Below are 19,600 nucleotides of genomic sequence, written 5' to 3'. Positions count from 1 at the left end.
ACAGGTACCAAAGGATAAATGTGCTGTATTAACATGAATCCTAATGACAAACGCACTGCAGTAGTAAGCACATCATAGATACATAGAATATTCTCTCATATAGTCTGAACATAGATATAAAATAAGTTATACTTGTTTCATTTTCCATCACAGTAGGAGCATAGGCAACAAAGTGACTGGATCAGTGGCCATGGAGCAAGCCAGGGGAGAGACCACAAAGGAGGGTATAGGGCACTGAGTATGGAGGGGACTTGCCAAGGACACTGTAGAGTTTCTGGGGACCTTACTGGGCACAAGACCCCAATCCTCTTGAATCAGCCTTCTGAGAGTCAGCCCGAGGAACTGCCTGATAAGAGCTAGTGGCTGCATTTAAGCTGGGATGACTCAGGGTGTGTGTGGGGGAGGTAAGCAAGGATCAGCACTGCCAGCACCCAGCAGGCCATCCCACTCCCCTGCTGGCGGCGTTGGGCTTCTCTGATGTTGGGAACATGGGGCACACAGCCAGAAGGCACGGTTTGCTTCTGTGAGGGGACAGATGGCCAGACTGATGGCTCATAAAAAGCTGGCTAGCCCTCCTGCCTTGACAGCCTGCTCTGGGATGCTGCAAGGGGGCCTGCATGCCTGGGTGGCTCTCTGTGGTTTGTCACTGGGCAGCAGTGCTGGGATTTACATACGTCATAGCACAGGGACAGGTCTGTGGGTCTTCAAAGACCCTGTCTTTGAATCCTCACTCCATCAGGTGCAACCTCTGCAAGTTTGGGAAGGTCACCTCATCTCTTCTGAGTCTCAGGTTTTTATCTTTTCAAAATGCACACCTACCTGAGACATTAATGAGGCCCACAGAGAATATATAAAGTGCCTAACACAGCTCCTGGCACACACAGGAGGGGCTGGATTAACTGAGGCAAGTCGGAACACCCAAATATCCTAGGCCAGGTAGAAAGAACACGAATCGGGCAAAATCCATGGACTAGCATCACCCTGACTGATTTTGAGTAGACGACTATAAGATAGTTTCCTTGCTTTTTTCTACCAATTTTTTTTTCTTTTCTCTTACTCTGGGATTCTTTGAGATGAACTGCAGGCAGAGTTCAAAGCCAGGCTTGCTGAGGAGGACAAACCTCAGGTTTGGAGAGAAGAGTGAACAGGCCAACATCTCTAACAGTCTGCCATACGGTGCCCTGGAGGATGCTTCTCCACTTACCTCTCCTCCCACAGCTATCCCCTCCCTAGCCCCTGGGTAGCTTTCTTATTAGGAAGCCAAAGAGGGAAAAATAAAAGCATAGAAAATAAAGCAAATTGCCTATTAAATGTAAAGCCTTTTCCATCTGCTCAGAGCTCGGGCACAGAGGCACTGGGGAATCAGGGCGGGTGGGCCATCTTGGGCCATCTGTGGGCCAGTGAATTGCTTCAGGTCTCTGGGGAAGGGAAAAAGGATGGGAAAGAGATGCAGAGACACAGGTTTGCACCCTGGGACCTGGAGGTGCTGCTGTCTGTCTTTCTACCAATCCTGAGAACTTGGAGATGTGCCCAAATGAGGCTCAGCTTGAAACCTAGGGATCTTGGTCCCTCTCCATCTACAGTGCAGTTGTCAAGATGTGTGTGTGTGTGTGTGTGTGTGTGTGTGTGTGTGTGTGTGTGTGTGGTTTCTGCTCCCATCCCTTCTCTAACACTGCCCATGTGAAGCCCCTTTCCCCCATCACTCGGCAACTTTCCTCTTGGATGGGGGCACCAGGTGGGCGGGTAGCTCATTGGGCAGCTCGTGCCCCTCCAGCTTGACCTTGATGAGGTGATTGGCCAGTGCGAACTCCTCGTCATCCAACATGCCATCCTTGTCAATGTCGGCGAGCTTCCAGATCTTGCCCAGCACGCTGTTGGGCAGCTTGGAGCGCACCATTTCCTTCTTGGCATTAGCGCCTGTGATCTTGCCGTCCACCGGGGACAGGGTGTAGAAGATCTCGTCGTACATGGGCTTGTCCCGGGCGACCACCCACTCAACATCATCAATCCCCTCCTCGGCCCCCTCCCCATAGCCATGCCCGAAGGGGCCATGCAGGGTGCCCTCGAATGCTCCGCCCTTCACCATCTGGACAGGATGCTGGGTCTCCTCCTGGCGCACCAGCACCATGAGCTTGGCAATGTCGTGCGCTAGCATGTCATCCACCACCTCCAGCAGCTTGCTCTTCAGTGGCTGGAACTTGCTAAAGTCCTGGGCCTGCAGCTGGTCCTGGGAAGAGAGAGGAGGAAAGGTAGAGATAGAATGCAAGCAAGGGTGATCCTCCATTTGTCCTGCTGGAACGTTGACAGCCCTGCTCCTTTCCAATGAAGAGAGTTTGGCCAAGAGGCTAAGCTGAGCTACATCACAAAAAAATATCACCAATGTGAGAGGGGAGGAAGAGAGACCGGCCACTGGGGCTGAGGATAAGGTTTTTCAGGAGGCAGTAGAGGCTGGGGAAGAAAGGGATTTTAACAAACATTGGTCTATCTATTTAGACCCCTTTTAATGTTATTCCAGAGAATGAATCATTATGTTTCTCCTTAAGTTGGTTTTGGCTATTGAGTGGCAACGACTCTCAGTGGCAACTGAGACTGAGTCATGTGGACCTGTAACATGGGTTACCCTTGAACAATGGGGAAAGTGCTCCCGTGACCTACCCCTGCCCCCACCTTCCCCACCGTTGTGCTCCGAGGTAGGGAATCATAGTCCACCCACATTTACTGAAGAAAAATTAAGGCAACTAAAAAACAAATCATAATAAAAGCCAAGACCAACCTCAAATCCACAGTTCTTAATCAGGGCACTCACTGGAATTGCCTGGAGAGTTTTTTAAAGATTACCCCCACCTTGGGGGATTTGGACACAGTAGGCACAGGCAGGTCCTCATATTTCGTAAAGGTGTCCCCCTTCGCCGTCTCATGCCACCCACCCACGTCAGCAAAGAAAGATGCTCCACTTTTCATGTTTGCAATTTTGACAGGACCTGAGTCTCGAACTCTGCCTCCTCCTTGGCCTCTAGAGGGTGGCAAGGAAGTGCTGTCCTCCTGCCCTGGCCTGCCCACAGCTGTCTCGGCATGCTAGGAAAAGGCCAGAGCACAGGCACAAGCACATCGAGTTCACTGTAGAAAAATTCAGAGAACACCCATAGTTACATTTCAAGAGCAAGTGTGAGATGGACGCTTCTCGCCTCCCTTCTAGGGCTGAGCCAGGGACATGATGAGGAAGGGGGTGTGGAGGGCAGAGCAGAGGATGGCCTTTCTCTTGCCTTAGAACACAACTTTCCAGGTCCCTCCCACCTCTAGTTCCTTCTGTCTCTCCTGTTCAGCCCAAGATGGATCTGGTGGGCTCCCATGTAGGGGTCCCCATGTCTCCCAGTGGGGAATGGCCAGCAGACCTATAGAACAGAATATCAGGCTGGCAAACAAATGAGAAAGTGAAAATCATTTGTTACAAGGATTCTTCATGTTAAAAAAGGGTCGCATGGTCTGGTTCAAGTGTCACCTTTCCAAATGTTAGCTCTCAGGTCATCACATTCTCAACAGGAGGAACTGAAGGCTGAAGGGTCCTAGGACATGACTGAGTGAGAACCCCGGATTCCACTAAAGCAATTCTGGATCATGAAGGCTCATGGTAGGTGGCTATCTGAAGGAATGGATCCAAGGACATATGCAAACTTGGAACGGGTATTTACTTTTGTTCATCTTATTTATTTTAAAAAATATTTTGTTTTAAGTTATAGATGGACCCAATACCTTTATTTTATTTGTTTACTTTTATGTGGTGCTGGGGATGGAACCCGCTGCCTCACACATGCTAGGCAAGTGTTCTACCGCTGAGCAACAATCCCTGCCCTAGTATTATTTTTATTAGATAGGAAACTAAAATTGCCTATTTGGGACTAGTGGTATTTTGAATAATCCTAGCCTTAAAATGAGACACTGGTTCTCAGCCTGAAGATCAAAACAAGAATGGCAAGGTCTATTTGTGATACATCCATGGCTGCTATATTTTTGCCTTTTTAATTCAGATAATTAAAAAAAAACTCAGCTCTTTAATTGCAAAATAATCATAGACTCATAAGAAGTTGCAAGAATCATATAGAGGGTGTTCTGGGCTCACCCCACAGTGCTACCTACTGTGACATCCTGCCCAGTGACGGATGGGAGTGTAAGGGCTCTCTGCCAGGGGCCTTGCAGTGACCTCCCTGATGTTCCCCACACCTGTGGACAGGGGGCATTTGTGGCTTCTGTTTATAGAGGAAGAGATGGAGGCTCAGAGGATCCTGCCAGTATGATGCTGTAGCTTTCTGCTTTGACTTTGGAGCAGCTCTTGGCCTTGGTACCTGAACCCAATGTGAATACTGACCTTGGGAAACCCTGAGACCTCAGCTTCCTCTTTGGTTAAAGACAGACAAAAATGCCTCCCTCTGAGGACTACCCTGGTGAAAAATCTGAGGAATCATGAACAACAGCCCCTGGTCCAGGATAGGGGCCTGCAGTGTGTCACAAAGATGGCAGGCTCCCTGCCTCTCCATGGTGTGAGTCCTGAATTGCTCCCAAGGGAGAGCACCTAAGGACCTGGAGAACATAAGTCAGGTGACATGTCCCATTACACAGGAGATGGTGGTGATGTCAAGCCTGTGGTGGCACAACTGGGGAAGGTCTTAAACTTGAGGTGATACACCTGTCCCCTGGGGCGGGGACTGGGCTCAGTTTCAAATGTGGCACCTGCTGTGCGGTAGGTGTGGCAGTGAGGACAGGCCTGGGGCCTCCTCCGTGCCTCTGGTTCTGACTTGAGTCCCCCTGGGAGCTCTGAGGGTAGCTCCTCCACACTCCACCACCAGCTCAGGTGACCCCTTGTCTTAGAGCCCCTGAGCCTAGTTACCTGCATCCTTTTCAGGTTAGGGAAATCCCCAGGTGAGATCTGGTGCTCCCGCTCGATGCGGCCATAAATCTCAGCCAGGTTGTTCACCAGCTCCTTCTTCTTGTTGTCCTTCCCAAACACTGAGGGCATCTCCTTCTTCAGAGAGCTGATGATGTAGGCGTGAACCTGACACACAGGGCCACAGGGCATCAGGACCCCTCTTGGGGTGTCTCTCACTCTGCCCCTTCCCAAGAGCCCTCCCCTCCTCCTCTCCTGCTTCTGAGATCATTTCTCCCCTGACCCTCTTGCAGGGCTAGGCTGGGCAAGGTGAGGATGTGGGGAAGCCAAGGTCAAGGCAGCCAGGGGGTGGGAATGCTGTGGACCAGGTGCTGGGATGGGGCCTTTACATTCTTTGTTCTACTTTGTCCTCCAAAGACTTTCATTTAATAGATGTGGAAAGAGGAGGAGAGACCAAAGGCCTGGCCATGCCTGGGGATCACACAGGTGGTAGGGCCGAGCTCCAGCCTGGCCTCTGACCCAGAGCCTACAGCCACCACCACCCCAGTTTCCCACCCCCAGGGTGCAGTGGTTCAGCTGAAGCTCCTGGTGCCATGGCTATGGCAGGAAGTAGCCCAGTTGTTGCAGGCAACAAGCTTCAGCTCTTGCAGCTGACCCCCCAGACTCATGGCCCTGCCCATGCTGTCAGCTCCCCAGGGTCAGGCTCACCTTGGCCAGCCTGGCTCTCTTGATGAGGTCGTTGAGTTTGCGTAGGGCAGCATTTCGGGGCAAACTCTGGATGTCCCTGAACAGGTCCTGCTCCTCGGCCTCAAAGAGCTTCCGATTGTCAGGGATGAGGAGGGGATGGGACCAGAAGGAGCCGATGTAGACCCGGATCACCTCCGGGGTGTTCACGATCTTCCCCAGGGACCACATGAGGGCCCCGTACACCCGCATCAGCTGCTGCGTCTCGATCTGGTCGGCCTTGTTCAGCACCACCCGCATCTTGTCCTCGTGGTTCTTGAGGGCCTTGATGACTTCCGAGAACTCATCCGAGATGTCCAGTTTGTGGGCATCAAAGAGTAGGATGATGCGGTCCACCCGCTCAGCAAACCACTCCAGGACCGCGGCAAAGTCATACCCTGCGAGCAGAGGAAGAGTCAGGTGAGGGGCGTTGGGGGCATGGCAGTGGGGAGAGGCATCAGGAACAGCAGGAAAAAACATGGTCTTGGGAATCGATCTGAGTTCAGATCCTGGCTCCTCCACATGGTGACTGTTTGGCTTTGAGTAAGTTACTCGGTGGGCCAATGTCTTTTCATCTAAAAAATGGGCAGAATATGTGTTAGGGTTTGGGCCTGCAATGTCCCTTGAAAGCTCACAGGTTGAAACATCGTCCCCCGTATAGCAAGGTTGACAGGTGGGCTTTTAGGCCGTGATTGGATCCTGAGAGCTGCACCTTCCACAGTGGATTAATCCATTTGATGGACTGATAATATGAATGAAATACTGGGTTATCTGGGGTCATACTCTTGGGGATTAAATTTTATCCCTGGCTCCTCTCTTTCTCTCTGCTCCCTGGCTGCCATGAGCTGAGCGGGTTTGCGCTGCCATGCCCTTCCTCCATATTTCTGCCTTGGAGCCATGGACTGGGACCTTTAGAATAGAGAGCCAAAATATATCTTTCTCCAAGTTGTTCTTGTCAGGTGTTTTGGTCATAGCAACAAAAAGCTGACTAACAGAATGTAGTACCTGATTGATAGAATGATGAGGATTAAATCTCCTCTGAGCCCAGCACTTAGCAGATATTACTGTGATATTATTGTGAACACCACTATTCCCATGAAGAACACTGATCATCTAGCTCTCCTATTCTCACTTATTGCAATTGGCAGCCAGAGGCCCTGCTGGAAAAGGAACTCTAGATACCTAATTTGAATAAAGACTCAGAAATTCTTTACAAAGTCCCCCCAAAACAAGGCAGAATGTGTAAGTCACTGATGCATGGTTCAGACCACACCCATTGCTGGCCTGGAAGAAATCTGAGTTCTCATTACAACAGTGTGTGACTCAGCTCAGGCTCCTGGATTACCCAGCGCTGAGCTGCTTCATGTCCTGCCTGATCCTGGAACCCCAGAGGCCTTGCTTTGCTCAACTCCAAGTCATCATGGATCTGGGGAAGCAGAGGGGGAAGATGTCCTAAGTTCATACATTTGCTGTACAGACACACAGAGCTGGAAGAAGCCTTAGCTCCCCGTGCCTCATAACCCTACTCCATGAAACAGGGATGACAGATGAAGAAGACAGGCTAAGGAGTTAAATGACGTGTTCAAACGTCCACAGCTCTTGATGAGAATGGAAGTGCCGGGCTTTCCTGTGGAAGTCTGAGCAGGGCTCCAGGGCCTCCTTCTGCCACTTCCCCATGGCAGCCTCTGGCTCCAAGGCAGGGGCCTTTCCTTGGGTTCTGTGTAACTAACAGTCCTGGCTCTTGTCTGCACAGGGTTATCAGGGATTACACCTTGGGACCAAAAACTCTTTGCCACTATTGTGCAGGAAATCAAGCTATTACGGGAAATGCCATTAGTCCCGGCCCTGCCTCACAGAGGGAGGCCAAAGACCAGGCAAGGTCATTATGCAACTGCCTTGTGATTGAATCAGATGTAGGAAGCTCTGACGGTCTGTCTGTAACAGGGATCCCCAACTGGAGCCCAATCAGAATCCCCTGCAGGGCTTGTTAAAACCCAGGTGGCCTAATCCTACCCCCACACCAGTGATCTAGGGGGGGCATTTCTTTTTCTTTTTCTTTTTTTTTTTTTGGCACTGGAGATTGAACTCAGAGGCCCTTAACCACTGAGCCACATCCACAGCCCTTTTTTGGTATTTTATTTAGAAACAGAGTCTCACTGAGTTGCTAGGGCTTTGCTAAGTTGCTGAAGCTGGCTTTGAACTTGGGATCCTTCTTCCTCAGCCTCCAAAGTGGCTGGGATTACAGGCATGTGCCACTGCACTGGGCCTGGAGTGGGCATTTCTAATAAGTTCCCAGGAGATGCGGCTGCAGCTCGTCAAGGATCGCACTTTGAGAACCACTGGTCCATAACAATAATAGCTACTGCTTATTCAGCATTCACTAGGCGCCCAGCACTGCTCTAAGTACTTTATAATCAGTAACTCCTTAAGCTTCAAAATGACCCTATGAGGTCATTAATAACCGATAACTAATATGAGACCCAGTTTTAAAATGAGTACCCAGAGACACAAGAAGGTGAAGTAACCTGTCTAAGGTCACCGGGCTAACAGGTGGTGGGGCTGGGATCCAAATCCAGGAGGTATGGCTGCAGACAGTGCCATCAGCTGCTACCCTGACCTGGCTTCTGGAGGCCGCCATTTCAGACTAAGCCACAGACTTCGATGGCAGGGGTCAGGGGATGAGGATGCATGGGGCAGGCTGGGGAGGTGGGCTGGGTTTTAGAGGCATTTTCTACTTGTGACATCTTCTGAATGCCCTGAGACATACTTAGGGCATGTTAAAGCACTATCTTGGGGTTGGGGATAGACTTAGTGTGGACAGGATAGCCTGCTGCCCAGATACTTCCCATTAAGGGGTCCCAGAGGACCCCTTAATGCTTCCCCGGTGCCATAAGGGAAACGGAACCAACAAAGGAATGTTGGTTCCTTTGGACACTCCCCTCTGTCTTCAACTCTCCAGTCTTGGGTGGATGAACTGCCTCCAGGCATACCCATCTTAGCGGACTTTCTCTGCCTCGGCTCAGTTAACTCAGGCTTTCTCTCTCCCTGCTCATGTAGGGTAAATCCACAAAGCCTGGGGAAGCTTCGGGAACAATGGTCCAACTCCCCGATTTAAAAATCAGGGAACTGAGACTCAGAGAAGGGAAGAGCAGGCCTATGTACCACCCCAGGAAGGCTCCTGTCCAGTGCAGGCCTGGTGCAAACTAGACTTCGCCTTCTCCTCCAAGGAGAGGTATCTCATTGCCTAGGAACAAGGCCCAGGAAAATGCCTCAGGGCCGACTGCACCTGGTAGCCAGGCAGGGCCATTATCAGTCCCTCTTCAGAGATGGCCGCGCCAGCTCTGCAAGGTTCAGTGAGTCAGTCAAGACCACGCTCTGTGGGAAGCAGCTCAGGGACGAGGACCTCAGACCTCTAAGTTCAATGCTAGCTCCAGCTGGCAGGTTCCTGCTTGACCTCACTTCACCTTCCCTACACTCTTCTAAGGAAGACAGTGAGAGGAACAGCATTCTTGCTTCCAGAGGGGAGGGCTGAGATTGGAGAGGAGGGGGTCAAACAGCTGGAGAGTGGTGGCTGGGCTGGACCTGAGCTCAGGGCACACAGGACCTCGAGGCAGCATTTCCATACCGGTCACCCTCTCCCCTGAACAAAGACCCAGCCAAGCCCTCGGGTTCCAGGTGGGCTGCAGCTGCTCCCTCTCTCCCTCTGCAAGAGGCACCAGCCTCTTTTTATCTCTCCTCCCAAGGTGGTCTCCTCACAGCCGCTGCTGGAAAGAGGGTCAGAGGGCAAAGAAAAGCAGGGCCACTGGATCCCCCTGTTCCAACCCCCACCCCCTGAAAACAGGTCCCAGCCTCGGGGCACCGGTGCCTAGAGCCTGTCAGCTCGGCCCTGCATTGCAGGAGGGAAGGGCTGTGGGTTCAGAGCCTCTGCATTCTGCCGACACCTGTTCCCCAACCCTGACATGGATTTTAGTGGTGGCAGTGGCAGGGCAGGACGCAGGGAGGGGCCCCAGGAAGAGCTTGCTGCTGTTTCCTCCCGCCCGTCAGCAGATCTCACCCTCAGGGCCTCAGGGGCACACCTTGGCTCTGCTGCTCATAACCAGCCAAGGCAGCCAGCCTGGGCCCTTAAATGACAAGGAATGCAGGCTTAGAGAAGGCAGAGACCCAAGGCCACGCAGCAGCAGGGGTCAGAGCCAGGACCTCAGGCGTCCAACCTCAAGCCCAGCACTGTAGCCACCCCTTCAGGGGCCTGGGGACAGCAAAGACATCAGAGAAGCCGCAGAGAGGAGAGAGGCTCCGCCCCTCCAACCTGGCTCTGGTCCCCATGACACAGGCACACAGGAGGAGGTTGTGTCTCTGGGGGAGGGGGATCCCTGCCACCTGGCTACCCCCTGCTCTGGGACGGGGCGGGGGGGGGGGAGTAGCACCTAAACCAGCTGGGCCAGGTGCCCCTGTGGTCTCTTGGCACTCATGTGCCTGCCTGTCCTCTGCTCACTCCATGGAATTGTCCCCCACTGCCCTGGAAGCTGGGCAGCGCAGGGGAAGCCCCCTCCTTGGTTTCCCCTATACCCAGTGCAGAGCCTGGCACATAGCAGGTGCTCCATCAGTGTTTGCTGGTCAGACCTGAAATGGGAGCCCTGTTCTGCATTTCACATCTGGGAGACAGTGAACAAGTCATCTCTGCACTTTGTTTTTCTGGTTTCTAAATTAGAATCCACGAGTGCTTTGGTCATAGGGTTGTCGTGAGGATCAAGTCAAAGAAGAAGATGCTGGAGAAACTATTTAGCTGTGACCAGGTAATTCATGTCGCCTTGCTCCCTTTATTAAGAACTCCTATACACCAGTCCCCATGAGAGGGGATGTGCTCTAAACGAGTCATCAGAGGAGCACTGGCCTGGGTGAGTGACCTCTAGTTTCTGCTTGGCCATTAACTTGCTGTGTATCCTGGGCAAACAGCTTCCCCCTCTCTGATCCCTGATCTCTTTGTTTGTCAAAACAGAGGACTAAGTTGGATGATCTCTGACTTCCTTTCTTGGTTCAAAATTCTTTTTTGCTTCTAAGATTACAGGAGTGCAGATGGAGAGCACAGTGGGGTGGATGACGATCAGGCACAAAGATGCCTTTGTATGGGCTCTTGAGGTCCCCTCTGAAGTGTGCCCTGACTGCTCCTGAGCCTGTGGGACCTCTGAGAAGATATTTAGTTGCTCCCATGGCCTAGATTTATGTGCATAACTAGAAATGGAGGCATCTCAAAGGCACAGACTGGACCCAGTAAGGAAAGGGGCACAGGATTAGCTCCCCCATTGACTTTCTGTGTGGTCTTAGGGAAGCCTGAGCCTTCATTTTCTTAGTTGTAAAATGAGGATAACAATGATTGGCTGAATAAGGAGTTTGTGGAGGAGCCGTGGAAATAAGATCCAACAGTGGACATAGGCGTGGACTTTGTCTGGAGACGGCCCTACTGTCCAGGGTGAATGATATGCCCGGTGACAGGCCCCCTTCTCCTCCTTGGTCCCATGAATGGCTCTGAGTCTTGTCATAGCTGCTCTTGAGCACCTGTGGTAGCCCAGGTTCATGGGATGGGGACACAGAGGACACAAGCTGCCCTGCTTGGAATTCCTCCTCGTGGGTCTGCTGGCTCCAGGAGATTTGGGGGGCAGGCTCTACGCTGGAGACTGGGCAGCCTACAGGGACCCTGGCTCACTGGCCAGGCTCTGGAGGACTGGAAAGCTTTCTAAGTAATGCCAGGAAGGAGGAAATCAATGAGACAGACCCAACAGGCAAGGCAGCTCCTGGATCACCTGGTGCTTCCTTTACAGTCTGAAACGCAGGGCGGGGCGCAGACCAGGCGGCACTTCTCTACACTTTCAGCCACACAACAGACCTCATGTGACCCTCGAAACTCTGTGTGCCAGGAGGTGAACAGATCGTCCCTTCTTACAGGGGAGGGACTGGGGCAGGCAGTTAAGGGGCTTGCTGAAACTCACGAAGTTGGCAGTGGCCAAGTCCAGCCTAGAACCCAGATCCACGTGGTGTTAGCTCACGGGCCCTAGAGCTCAGAGGACCGAGTTCGCCAACCAGACACCACTCCCCCCCACATCTGTCAGATTTGAGATATTATAGAAAAAATGAAATAAAAAGTCAGCCGTCTCCAAAATGTGGGCAGAGTTTGGCTGACATCAGGGAATAAATGCCACCCAGGATGTCTCCTGGATGTGACCACAAAGAGTGGCCTAAGTAGATGTGTCATAGGCCTCCAGACAACCACAAAGCCTTCCCCAGGCCTCTTGAAGGGTGTCAGGGCTCTGCTGCTCTGCCCGGGCATGTGAATACCACCCAGGCATGGATTTGCCAGCACACAGTCAGGGAGCTCCAGGGGGCCCTAGGTGCAGATCCAGCTCCAGTGGGGCACCAGGGACTGGCCTGTATGAGGCTGTGAGTAGCCACCCAAGATACCCCATGGTCTGAGTCAGATCTCCAGACGCAACTCCTGGATGAGAAGTTTGCTCTCACTCCTCCCCCTGCACTCTTCCTGGGCAGGTGATGATAACGAGCTGAAAAGCCACTGGGCTGGGAATCAGGGAGACCAGGGTTCCCACTCTAGTTGTGTGACCTTGGCACACTGGTACCTGCTCTGGGTTTGCTGAGCTTATTGGGCACAAGAAGGCACCTGCTGGGAGGAGGCATCCAGCTGTGCAGTGGGGGATGTGAGCTCAAAGCTCTGGGCTGGAGGGCATTTCTTGCCCAGAAGCAGCCAAGAACTGTGGTTCCTAAGTGTGAGAACTGGCAGCCTCCTGGAGCCCTCCCCTTTCTGCTGCATCCTCGCTTCTTCCCAGTAATGTTCCCGGACAGGGCACATCCGTTCACTTCCAGGAACTGCCACCCTGCCTGCCTCTCCTGCCCACCCCAGTGCATCTTCATCCAGAGATAAGAACTGGCCTGGAACCTTCCAGACTGGCCTCCCTGAATAAGACTCATGCATTTCCCCAGCCCCTGACAAAGGGGCCACACCCTGAGCAGGGACCACACTTTCCCTGGGGCCCCAGTGCTCCTCAGCATGGAGCCTAGGTCTCGGGATCCCTTGGGAGCAGCTCACTTTCCAGAAAGTGCCTTTGTGCTGAAGTGACACTGATGTTCCTTGCTGGTGAGACCAGCCCTGTGCCAGCTTGAGGCTTGGCGAGTGCAACATGGGCTGAATTTCAGGTTCTATGCACTCCTCTTGCAGGGCCTGGTCTGTGGGACAATCCACAGGGCTCCGGCCTGCGCTGTGCTGGTCAAAGAAAGGGAAAAAGCACCAGATCCGCTCTGAGGTCAAACTCAGAGATCCGGAAGGCCCAGGCAAAGGCCCTGACAGGGCCAGATCAGTCCTGAGGACACACTGTGAGCCGGGGTGGGGAGGAAGGGTACCTGGGTGGGGAGAATGGGGATTCAGCTCTGCATATGAGCTTGTGGGTGGGTGCAGGGAGGCAGGGGGAGGGCTGCGTGTGTAGGTTTGCACCGGGAACTCTGTGGCCCATAGTGAGGAAGGATGGGAGGGGCTCTGCACACTGGAAACTTTCCCCCTCTGGACTGCCCCTGATAACTGAGGGTGTCCGAGACCTGCCCTTGACTCCAGCCTCAGGGTGCTGAGGCTGCCCCAGGCTGGCAACGTGGTGCTGCGGCCACTGCCAGCTCTTGTTTCCACCACAGCCTGCTTTTGCCAGCAGCTGCCTTTGCAGCCTGGGCTCAGGAGGGCAGAGAGCACACTGGCCCGCACAGCCAGGCCTAGGGCCGTTGCTTCTCCCAGCGGTGAGCTGCCTGGTGCTTAATCAGCATGGAGGGGAGGTGGCAAGGAAGCGCAGACAAGAACATCAATACCCAGTTTATGAAGGAGAGCCACTGGGGTCCAGAGACAAAGGCAGGAGAGAAGGTGGAAGAACAGGAGAAAACCAGAATGGAATAGGGACTGAAGAAGGTGGGAGTCCCTGGGAGCAGGGCTGCTGCCTCCAGTTGCACAGTCTGTGTACTGTACAAGGGCAAAGGAGATGGTTCACACAGGGTTGTAGAATGGGGGGCCCTGGATGGCAGGCAAGGAGGGAAGGAGGGAGCTCGCCATGATGCAGAGGTCTGAGGTCTGTGTTTCCATTATGGTCTGCGGACCTCACAAGAAGGCCATGTAATACATGTTATTTCCCCCACTACTCATGAGGACCCTGAGGCTCAGGGAGAAAATGTGACCTCTTGAGACCCACAGCGTTCTAAAGCACAGAATTCTGAGCCCCTAGTTCAGTGTCCTTGGGGTCCACTCTGGCCCCACCTGGGCTGTCAGGCTGCAGGAGCCTGCACCAGCCACACCTGGTATTGAGAGGTGTTGGTTCTCACAGTCTTTGGCGAGAGGACATGGGCTGCCTGGGAAACAGCAGAGCCCCTCTAGGCCTACACTCAGATGAGCCACTTGGGGGCAGGGATGGGGTAGGAGGGAAGGACAGAGAACCACACCAGCTGCCCCTCCACAGGGCACTGGGCAGGGAGCCAGGTGCATCTAGGCAGGAGGGAGGAGGTGGAGGTGCCCACTCTTCCCAGGGCTGCCCCGACCCTTTCACAAGGGACATCATGAAGTCCCAGGGTTCAAAGGCCAGGAACTTACAGGAACTTACAGGGAACAAAGACCCTCCTGACTCAGCTCCTTCCTTCCCCTCTGCTTCCCAGAGTGTGTGTGTGTGCACACCCGTGCGTGCTGGGGCTTTCCTGCTCAGGACTCTCAGCACCCTCCCCCTGCTCCCTCCAGGATGAAGTGCCCCTTAAGGACCTACGGGGTTACTGGCCTAGCTACTACATGGAGGCTACTACTAGGCGGCCTCTCTGCTCTCCTCTTCACTCCAGCCAGGGCTGGCTTTGCCCATTCACACGCCACGGTGTACCTCCAAGGGGCTGAGCCTGCCCGCACCTGCCTTCACCTGGAGAGAGCTGCTTTCCTCAGAGAGGAAGCCCAGGCGGCCCCCAGGAATGCTAGACAGAAGCCCAGTTCTGGCACCAGAGGCCTGACCTGGCCCAGGGCCTGCACCACTGGGTTTCACTGATACACAGCCTCAGGAGTACTTGCCTGTCACCCTGTGACTTTCAGGGTCCTGGGGTGATCACATGCTGGCCTAGGCAGGCCATGAAGGGGTTTCTGGGCCCCCACAATGGTGGCGCGGACGTAAGACAGGACAGAGCGGTACCTGCTCTCGGCAGAGCCATGAGGCACAGAGGGCAAGGCACATGTCACCCGGAGGCAGATGTGACCGGAGGAGCATTCTGGCCGCTTCCCAAAGAGAGCTGCCGGTCCAAAGTCATCCATTACACAGCTGATTTCCGAGTGCTGATTTGGTTTCCACTCCCGGCTCCCAGCTCATATGGGATGGGTGTGGCTCCTATGACTTTCTTGCCAGGAAACAACATGTGACCCAGAGAGGATAGGGACCCCCCAGGGCACACAGCAAATGTGGCAGGAGAGACTGGGGTGGGGACCCCAGAGCAGGGTTTTTTTTTCTTTCTACATGATTGGCCTAGCATTTTAGGGCTAGAAAAGTCGAGACGGTGGTGACAGTGACAATGATGAGCTACAGAACCTTGTGTTTCCTGGACACTGGCTGTGTGCCAGGCAGAGTCATTTTTACCTACACTGTTATGTTTTAATCCTCAAACAAGACAAATTTCGACAGAAGTAAAGATAAAGAAACCAGGCCACTCTGCCACGAAAGGACAGAGGCAGGTTTAGGACTTGCCAGTTGGCCCTGGCCTTCTGTCCCCTGCCTACTGTGCTGGTGACCTTCCTTCACAAGCAATGACCCCGTATCTGTCTGCAGGGAACAGTTTTCCACGCATTTTCACACACCGGTTCCCTCCTCTAATGACTCTAGCACGCTGTCACAACCTGCCACTGCATTCATCCAGGCCAGCTGGGCTGAAGCCCTTCCCTCAGAGCTACAGGCGCTGGAGAAGCCGGGCTAAGTGCCTGGTGGAGGAGTCGAAAACTCCCTAAGGAAGGCAGATGCTGACTTTCCATTTTACAGATGAAAAGACTGAGGCTGACGGTCTCCTCGGCTCCATGGGACCTGAACTCATCTGCTGGCTCCTGCCCAGGGCTGCCCCATGTAAAACGGCCCTGTGCAGCATATCAGTACTGGCCTACTAAGGGACAGCAAGACCCTGGGTGCTTTCCTTCTGACAGGGAAGAGTGAACATTCCAGAACATATCCGAATGTGCCACACAGCCCGGAGTCAACACCCGCCTGGCCTCTCACTTACCTCTGCTGATCCTCTGCTTCTCCCCAGAGAGGATCCCGGGCGTGTCGATGACGCTGATGCTCTCCAGCACGGCATTGGGCAGCTGGGCACACACGAACCTGCGTGGGGGAGGGCAAGGCCAGAGAGACACTCAGGCACTTCCCAGGACTCACCTGCCTCCCCGACAGGAACCACAGCTGTGTGCCCAGGGGTTTCAATTCCCCAGCGTGGGCCTGCCAGTACAGGGTGTGGGTGACAGCTGATCTAGAGGCTGGGCCCCAGTTCTCTTGTCTGTTCACCTCCGGTTTGTGTCAAACGCTGCCTGGCCAATAGGGAGGCTTCTCTAGGGGAGGCACTGGGACTAGCCTGGAAGGATGGGTCACAACACCCAGGAACATTGATCTGGGCAGCTAAAATTCGACTCAACTGCCAAGCATTGCTCTAGGGCAACAGTTGGGCCTTACTCTGGAGGGGCAGGGGAGCCTCTGGCATGAAGCAGCTCGGAGAAGCAACTAGAAGTCTCCGGCGCAGCACTTGGTGCAGGACGCAGTGAAGCTGGCAGCAAATGGAAGAAGGCTTCCCTGTTCCCTGCTGTCCTTTCAACAAATGAAGATGTCCTTTCAGCGGCTGAGATCCTGTGTCAGCCTGGTCAGCCACCACCTCAGTGGTGAGTGCTCCTGGAGAAAATCCCAGAACTTATAAAGCCATCTAGCATGCAATCACGGAGCCGGGCCTTTCATTCCTTCCTGCTTGTAGTTTCTTCTCTCTTTAGCTTCCCCTGCCTGGAATGTCCTTTCTTTTCCCCTTTCAGTGTCATTTTATCTGTCTTGTTAATGCTCAGGCCAAATGCTAACTTTCCCTCAAAGGCCCCTCAACTGGATTACCCCCTGCCCGTGTGACCCCTGGCCCTCTGCACACCTGATCCGCTGCATCTGCCTGCCCAGGCCCACCGTGTCCGGCAGAGTGGACTCCTGGCTCCTAGAGCGGGGCCTGGTATCTGTTGAAATAAACCCTGAATTTCATCCTGCATGAAAGTATCCAGGAGGGAGACAGGGTGCAGCCCTCTGTATGGCCACCTTGCTCGTGTGCCTTCTTGCAGGCGGTGCCCAGCCTCTTTGGCCAAGCGGGATCTGCCTGACTCTGTTTCCTGAGGCTCAACAGTCTAATCAAGGAAACCCCAGATTTAAAGAGAAATTCCACATCCCTTAACAGTGTTCCCCTAGAAGATCAGGCTATTCTTTTCATGAACCTTCACATATATTCTCTCTAAATGGTTTTTAATAATATTTTAAATTATACTTTTATGGTCAAAATTTTTTTTAGCAAGGCATACAATGAAATATAAAGGTATCTCTCTCCCCCATCCTTCTCCCCTGTCTGTTCTACTACCTAAATGTCAACAATCATAGGAACTACTCTATAGTGGTTTTTGTTTTTCTCTTGGATTTTCTTTATACAACATTTGCAGGAAGAGATAGAAGCACAGGGAATTTGCACTATGCATTCTATCCTTTTATAGATGCAGACAGTAAGACTGAAAGAAGTTAAATGTCTTCGCCCCCACCCAACCTCCCGGTTTCCATATGTCTAACCACAGGTGTTGTGGTTTGGATGTGAGATGTCGCTCAAAAGCTCACATGTGAGACAATGTGAGAGGGTTCAGAAAAGAAAGGATTGGGTTGCAAGAGCCTTAACCCAATCAGTGAATTAATTACCTGATGAGATTGAGTGGTAAATGAAGGCAGGTAGGGTGTGGGCATTGGGGGGTGTGGCTTTGGGGTGTGTATTTGTATCTGGCAAATGGAGTCTCTCTCTGTGCTTCCCGATCATCACATGAGCTGCTTCCCTCCACTACGCTCTTCTGCCATGATGTTCTGCTTCACCTCGAGCCCCAAGGAATAGAGCCTGCTGTCTGCGGATTGAGACCTCTGAAACTGTGAGCCCTCAAATAAACTTTTCCTCCTCTGTAGTTGTGTTGGTTGGGTCTTTTAGTCACAGCGTCAAAAAAGCAGACTAAAACAACAGGGTTGGTGACACCAGCTGGTTTGATTAATGACACAAAGAGCCCTTTGCTCTCAGAGGGCACCCAACATCTGGCACCCATAATAGACTCTATGCTCTATCATATTACACCATATGTTATCATCGTTATGAGCACAATTGCTCAGAAGGGGGTTATCCACTAACCCTACACTCATCCTTCCCATGATCCCAGCTGCCTCTTACATGCCCGGGCTTTACTCCCCTCTGGCCTGGGCTCTAGCCTTCAGATGGATGATGCCCTCAGCTCACTCAGAGTCAATCACTGCAAACTCAAATTCCTCAAGCCCTTCCCAGATGTCCCCACCTCGGTTCACCACTGCTGCCACGTTCCTCTCCATCAGGCTCGCCCTGCCTCCACCCATTTCTGTGTCTCAGCATCCTGGGTGTTCACCCTCCCCTCTACCCTGGACCAGAACCTCCTCACCCAGCTCCAGAATCAGAGACACTCTTGAACTCCAGGACACCTGTCCCAACTCACCTGAATCCCACTAGTGTCCCAATATTACACTGGCCCAAGCTTCCTGCCCTATGTAAACACAGCCAGCCTCCTGTGCCATGCTCTCTGCCAGGCCAATCCCCTCCGTTTCTCAACACGACCGTCCCTCTACATCCCTGCTTTGGGAGCACACCTGCCAGCCTGCAATGCCACATTACCCACAGGATCCCCTGCCCATCCCTGTCTCCATTGACTCCACGTCACTATACGAAAGGCCAGAAACTGTCTTATAGAAAATCTCACACAAGAGATGTTGAAAATTCTTTGGCCAATGAGTCTCAACTTCTACAACTGCGGCTGCCCATTTCCCTCAGTGAATAATTGAGGAATCAAATTTTAAAAATACATGGTAATTCCAGGTGTGGTGGTGCATGCCTGTAATCCCAGCAGTTTAGGAGGCTGAGGCAGGAGGATCAAGAGTTGAAAGCCAGCCTCAGCAAAAATGAGGTGCTGAGCAACTCAGTGAGATACTGTCCCTAAATAAAATACAAAATAGAGCTGGGGATGTAGCTCAGTGGTTGGGTGCCCCTGAGTTCAATCCCAGGTAACACCCCTTCCCCACAAAATGATAATACTACTACTACAACAGTTTTGGTGGCTCCTGTGTGCGGGATACAAAATGTTTTCTGTTCATTATTTCACTTCTCTCTCCTTTAACTCCTTGAAAAAAGATATTACTACTATCTCCTTTACAGATGGGAAAGTCAGATACAAAGGAATTTGGTGGCCTGTTCAAGATCCACAGTAAAAGGCAGGAATTGAACCCACATCTATCTGAAGTCAAAGCCTTTATACCCCTCCAATTAGAAAGGGTCATTTTAAAATTAAGTGCAATGCATGTGTAAAACGGGACTTGTAAGTCTAACTAATGTGATGGGGGGTGGGCCTGCACTCTAGTTAAGCAGGATAGTGACCAGAATGCCCAGATTGTCTTGTCAAGCACTCCTCAGAGCTTTCTCCACTTTAATCCTCATGATGACCTTGGTGTCTACAGGCTGAACTTGTCCCAGGTAGTAGTAGGAGAGTGTGTGTTCAAATCCAAGCCTCCCCCTAAGTTCAGGTCCTTCCTCCAAGTAAAGCAACCTCCAGAAACAGAAAAGAGACCCTTTCAACTGGGTGCAAATGGCAGCCATGATATAGGCAAATGCCAAGAAATACACAGTACCCTCCTTTTTTATTGGAGGTCGAGGCAGGTTAGTTGGGAATGTGATCTA

The 19,600-nt window shown here is 52.6% G+C and overlaps 1 protein-coding gene across 1 annotated transcript in view; it reads right to left on the bottom strand.

Annotated features, from left to right (window-relative positions):
* Positions 1-1,609: 1,609 nt before the first annotated feature.
* Positions 1,610-19,600, bottom strand: part of Ehd3 (EH domain containing 3) — a 29,863-nt gene continuing 11,872 nt past the window's right edge. Inside the window, exons 3-6 of the mRNA XM_026412466.2 lie at positions 15,869-15,966; positions 5,588-6,000; positions 4,883-5,047; positions 1,610-2,227 (exon numbers count right to left, since the gene is read on the bottom strand). Of these exons, the coding sequence (XP_026268251.1) occupies positions 1,700-2,227; positions 4,883-5,047; positions 5,588-6,000; positions 15,869-15,966 (1,204 nt within the window). The 3' untranslated portion in view covers positions 1,610-1,699. The remainder of the gene's footprint in view (positions 2,228-4,882; positions 5,048-5,587; positions 6,001-15,868; positions 15,967-19,600) is intronic.

The sequence above is a fragment of the Urocitellus parryii genome, chromosome 12 (genome assembly GCF_045843805.1).
Source record: "Urocitellus parryii isolate mUroPar1 chromosome 12, mUroPar1.hap1, whole genome shotgun sequence".
Classification (NCBI taxonomy): domain Eukaryota; kingdom Metazoa; phylum Chordata; class Mammalia; order Rodentia; family Sciuridae; genus Urocitellus; species Urocitellus parryii.
The sequence above is the reverse complement of the archived record's forward strand: the minus strand, read 5'-3'. Positions and strand labels throughout refer to the sequence as shown.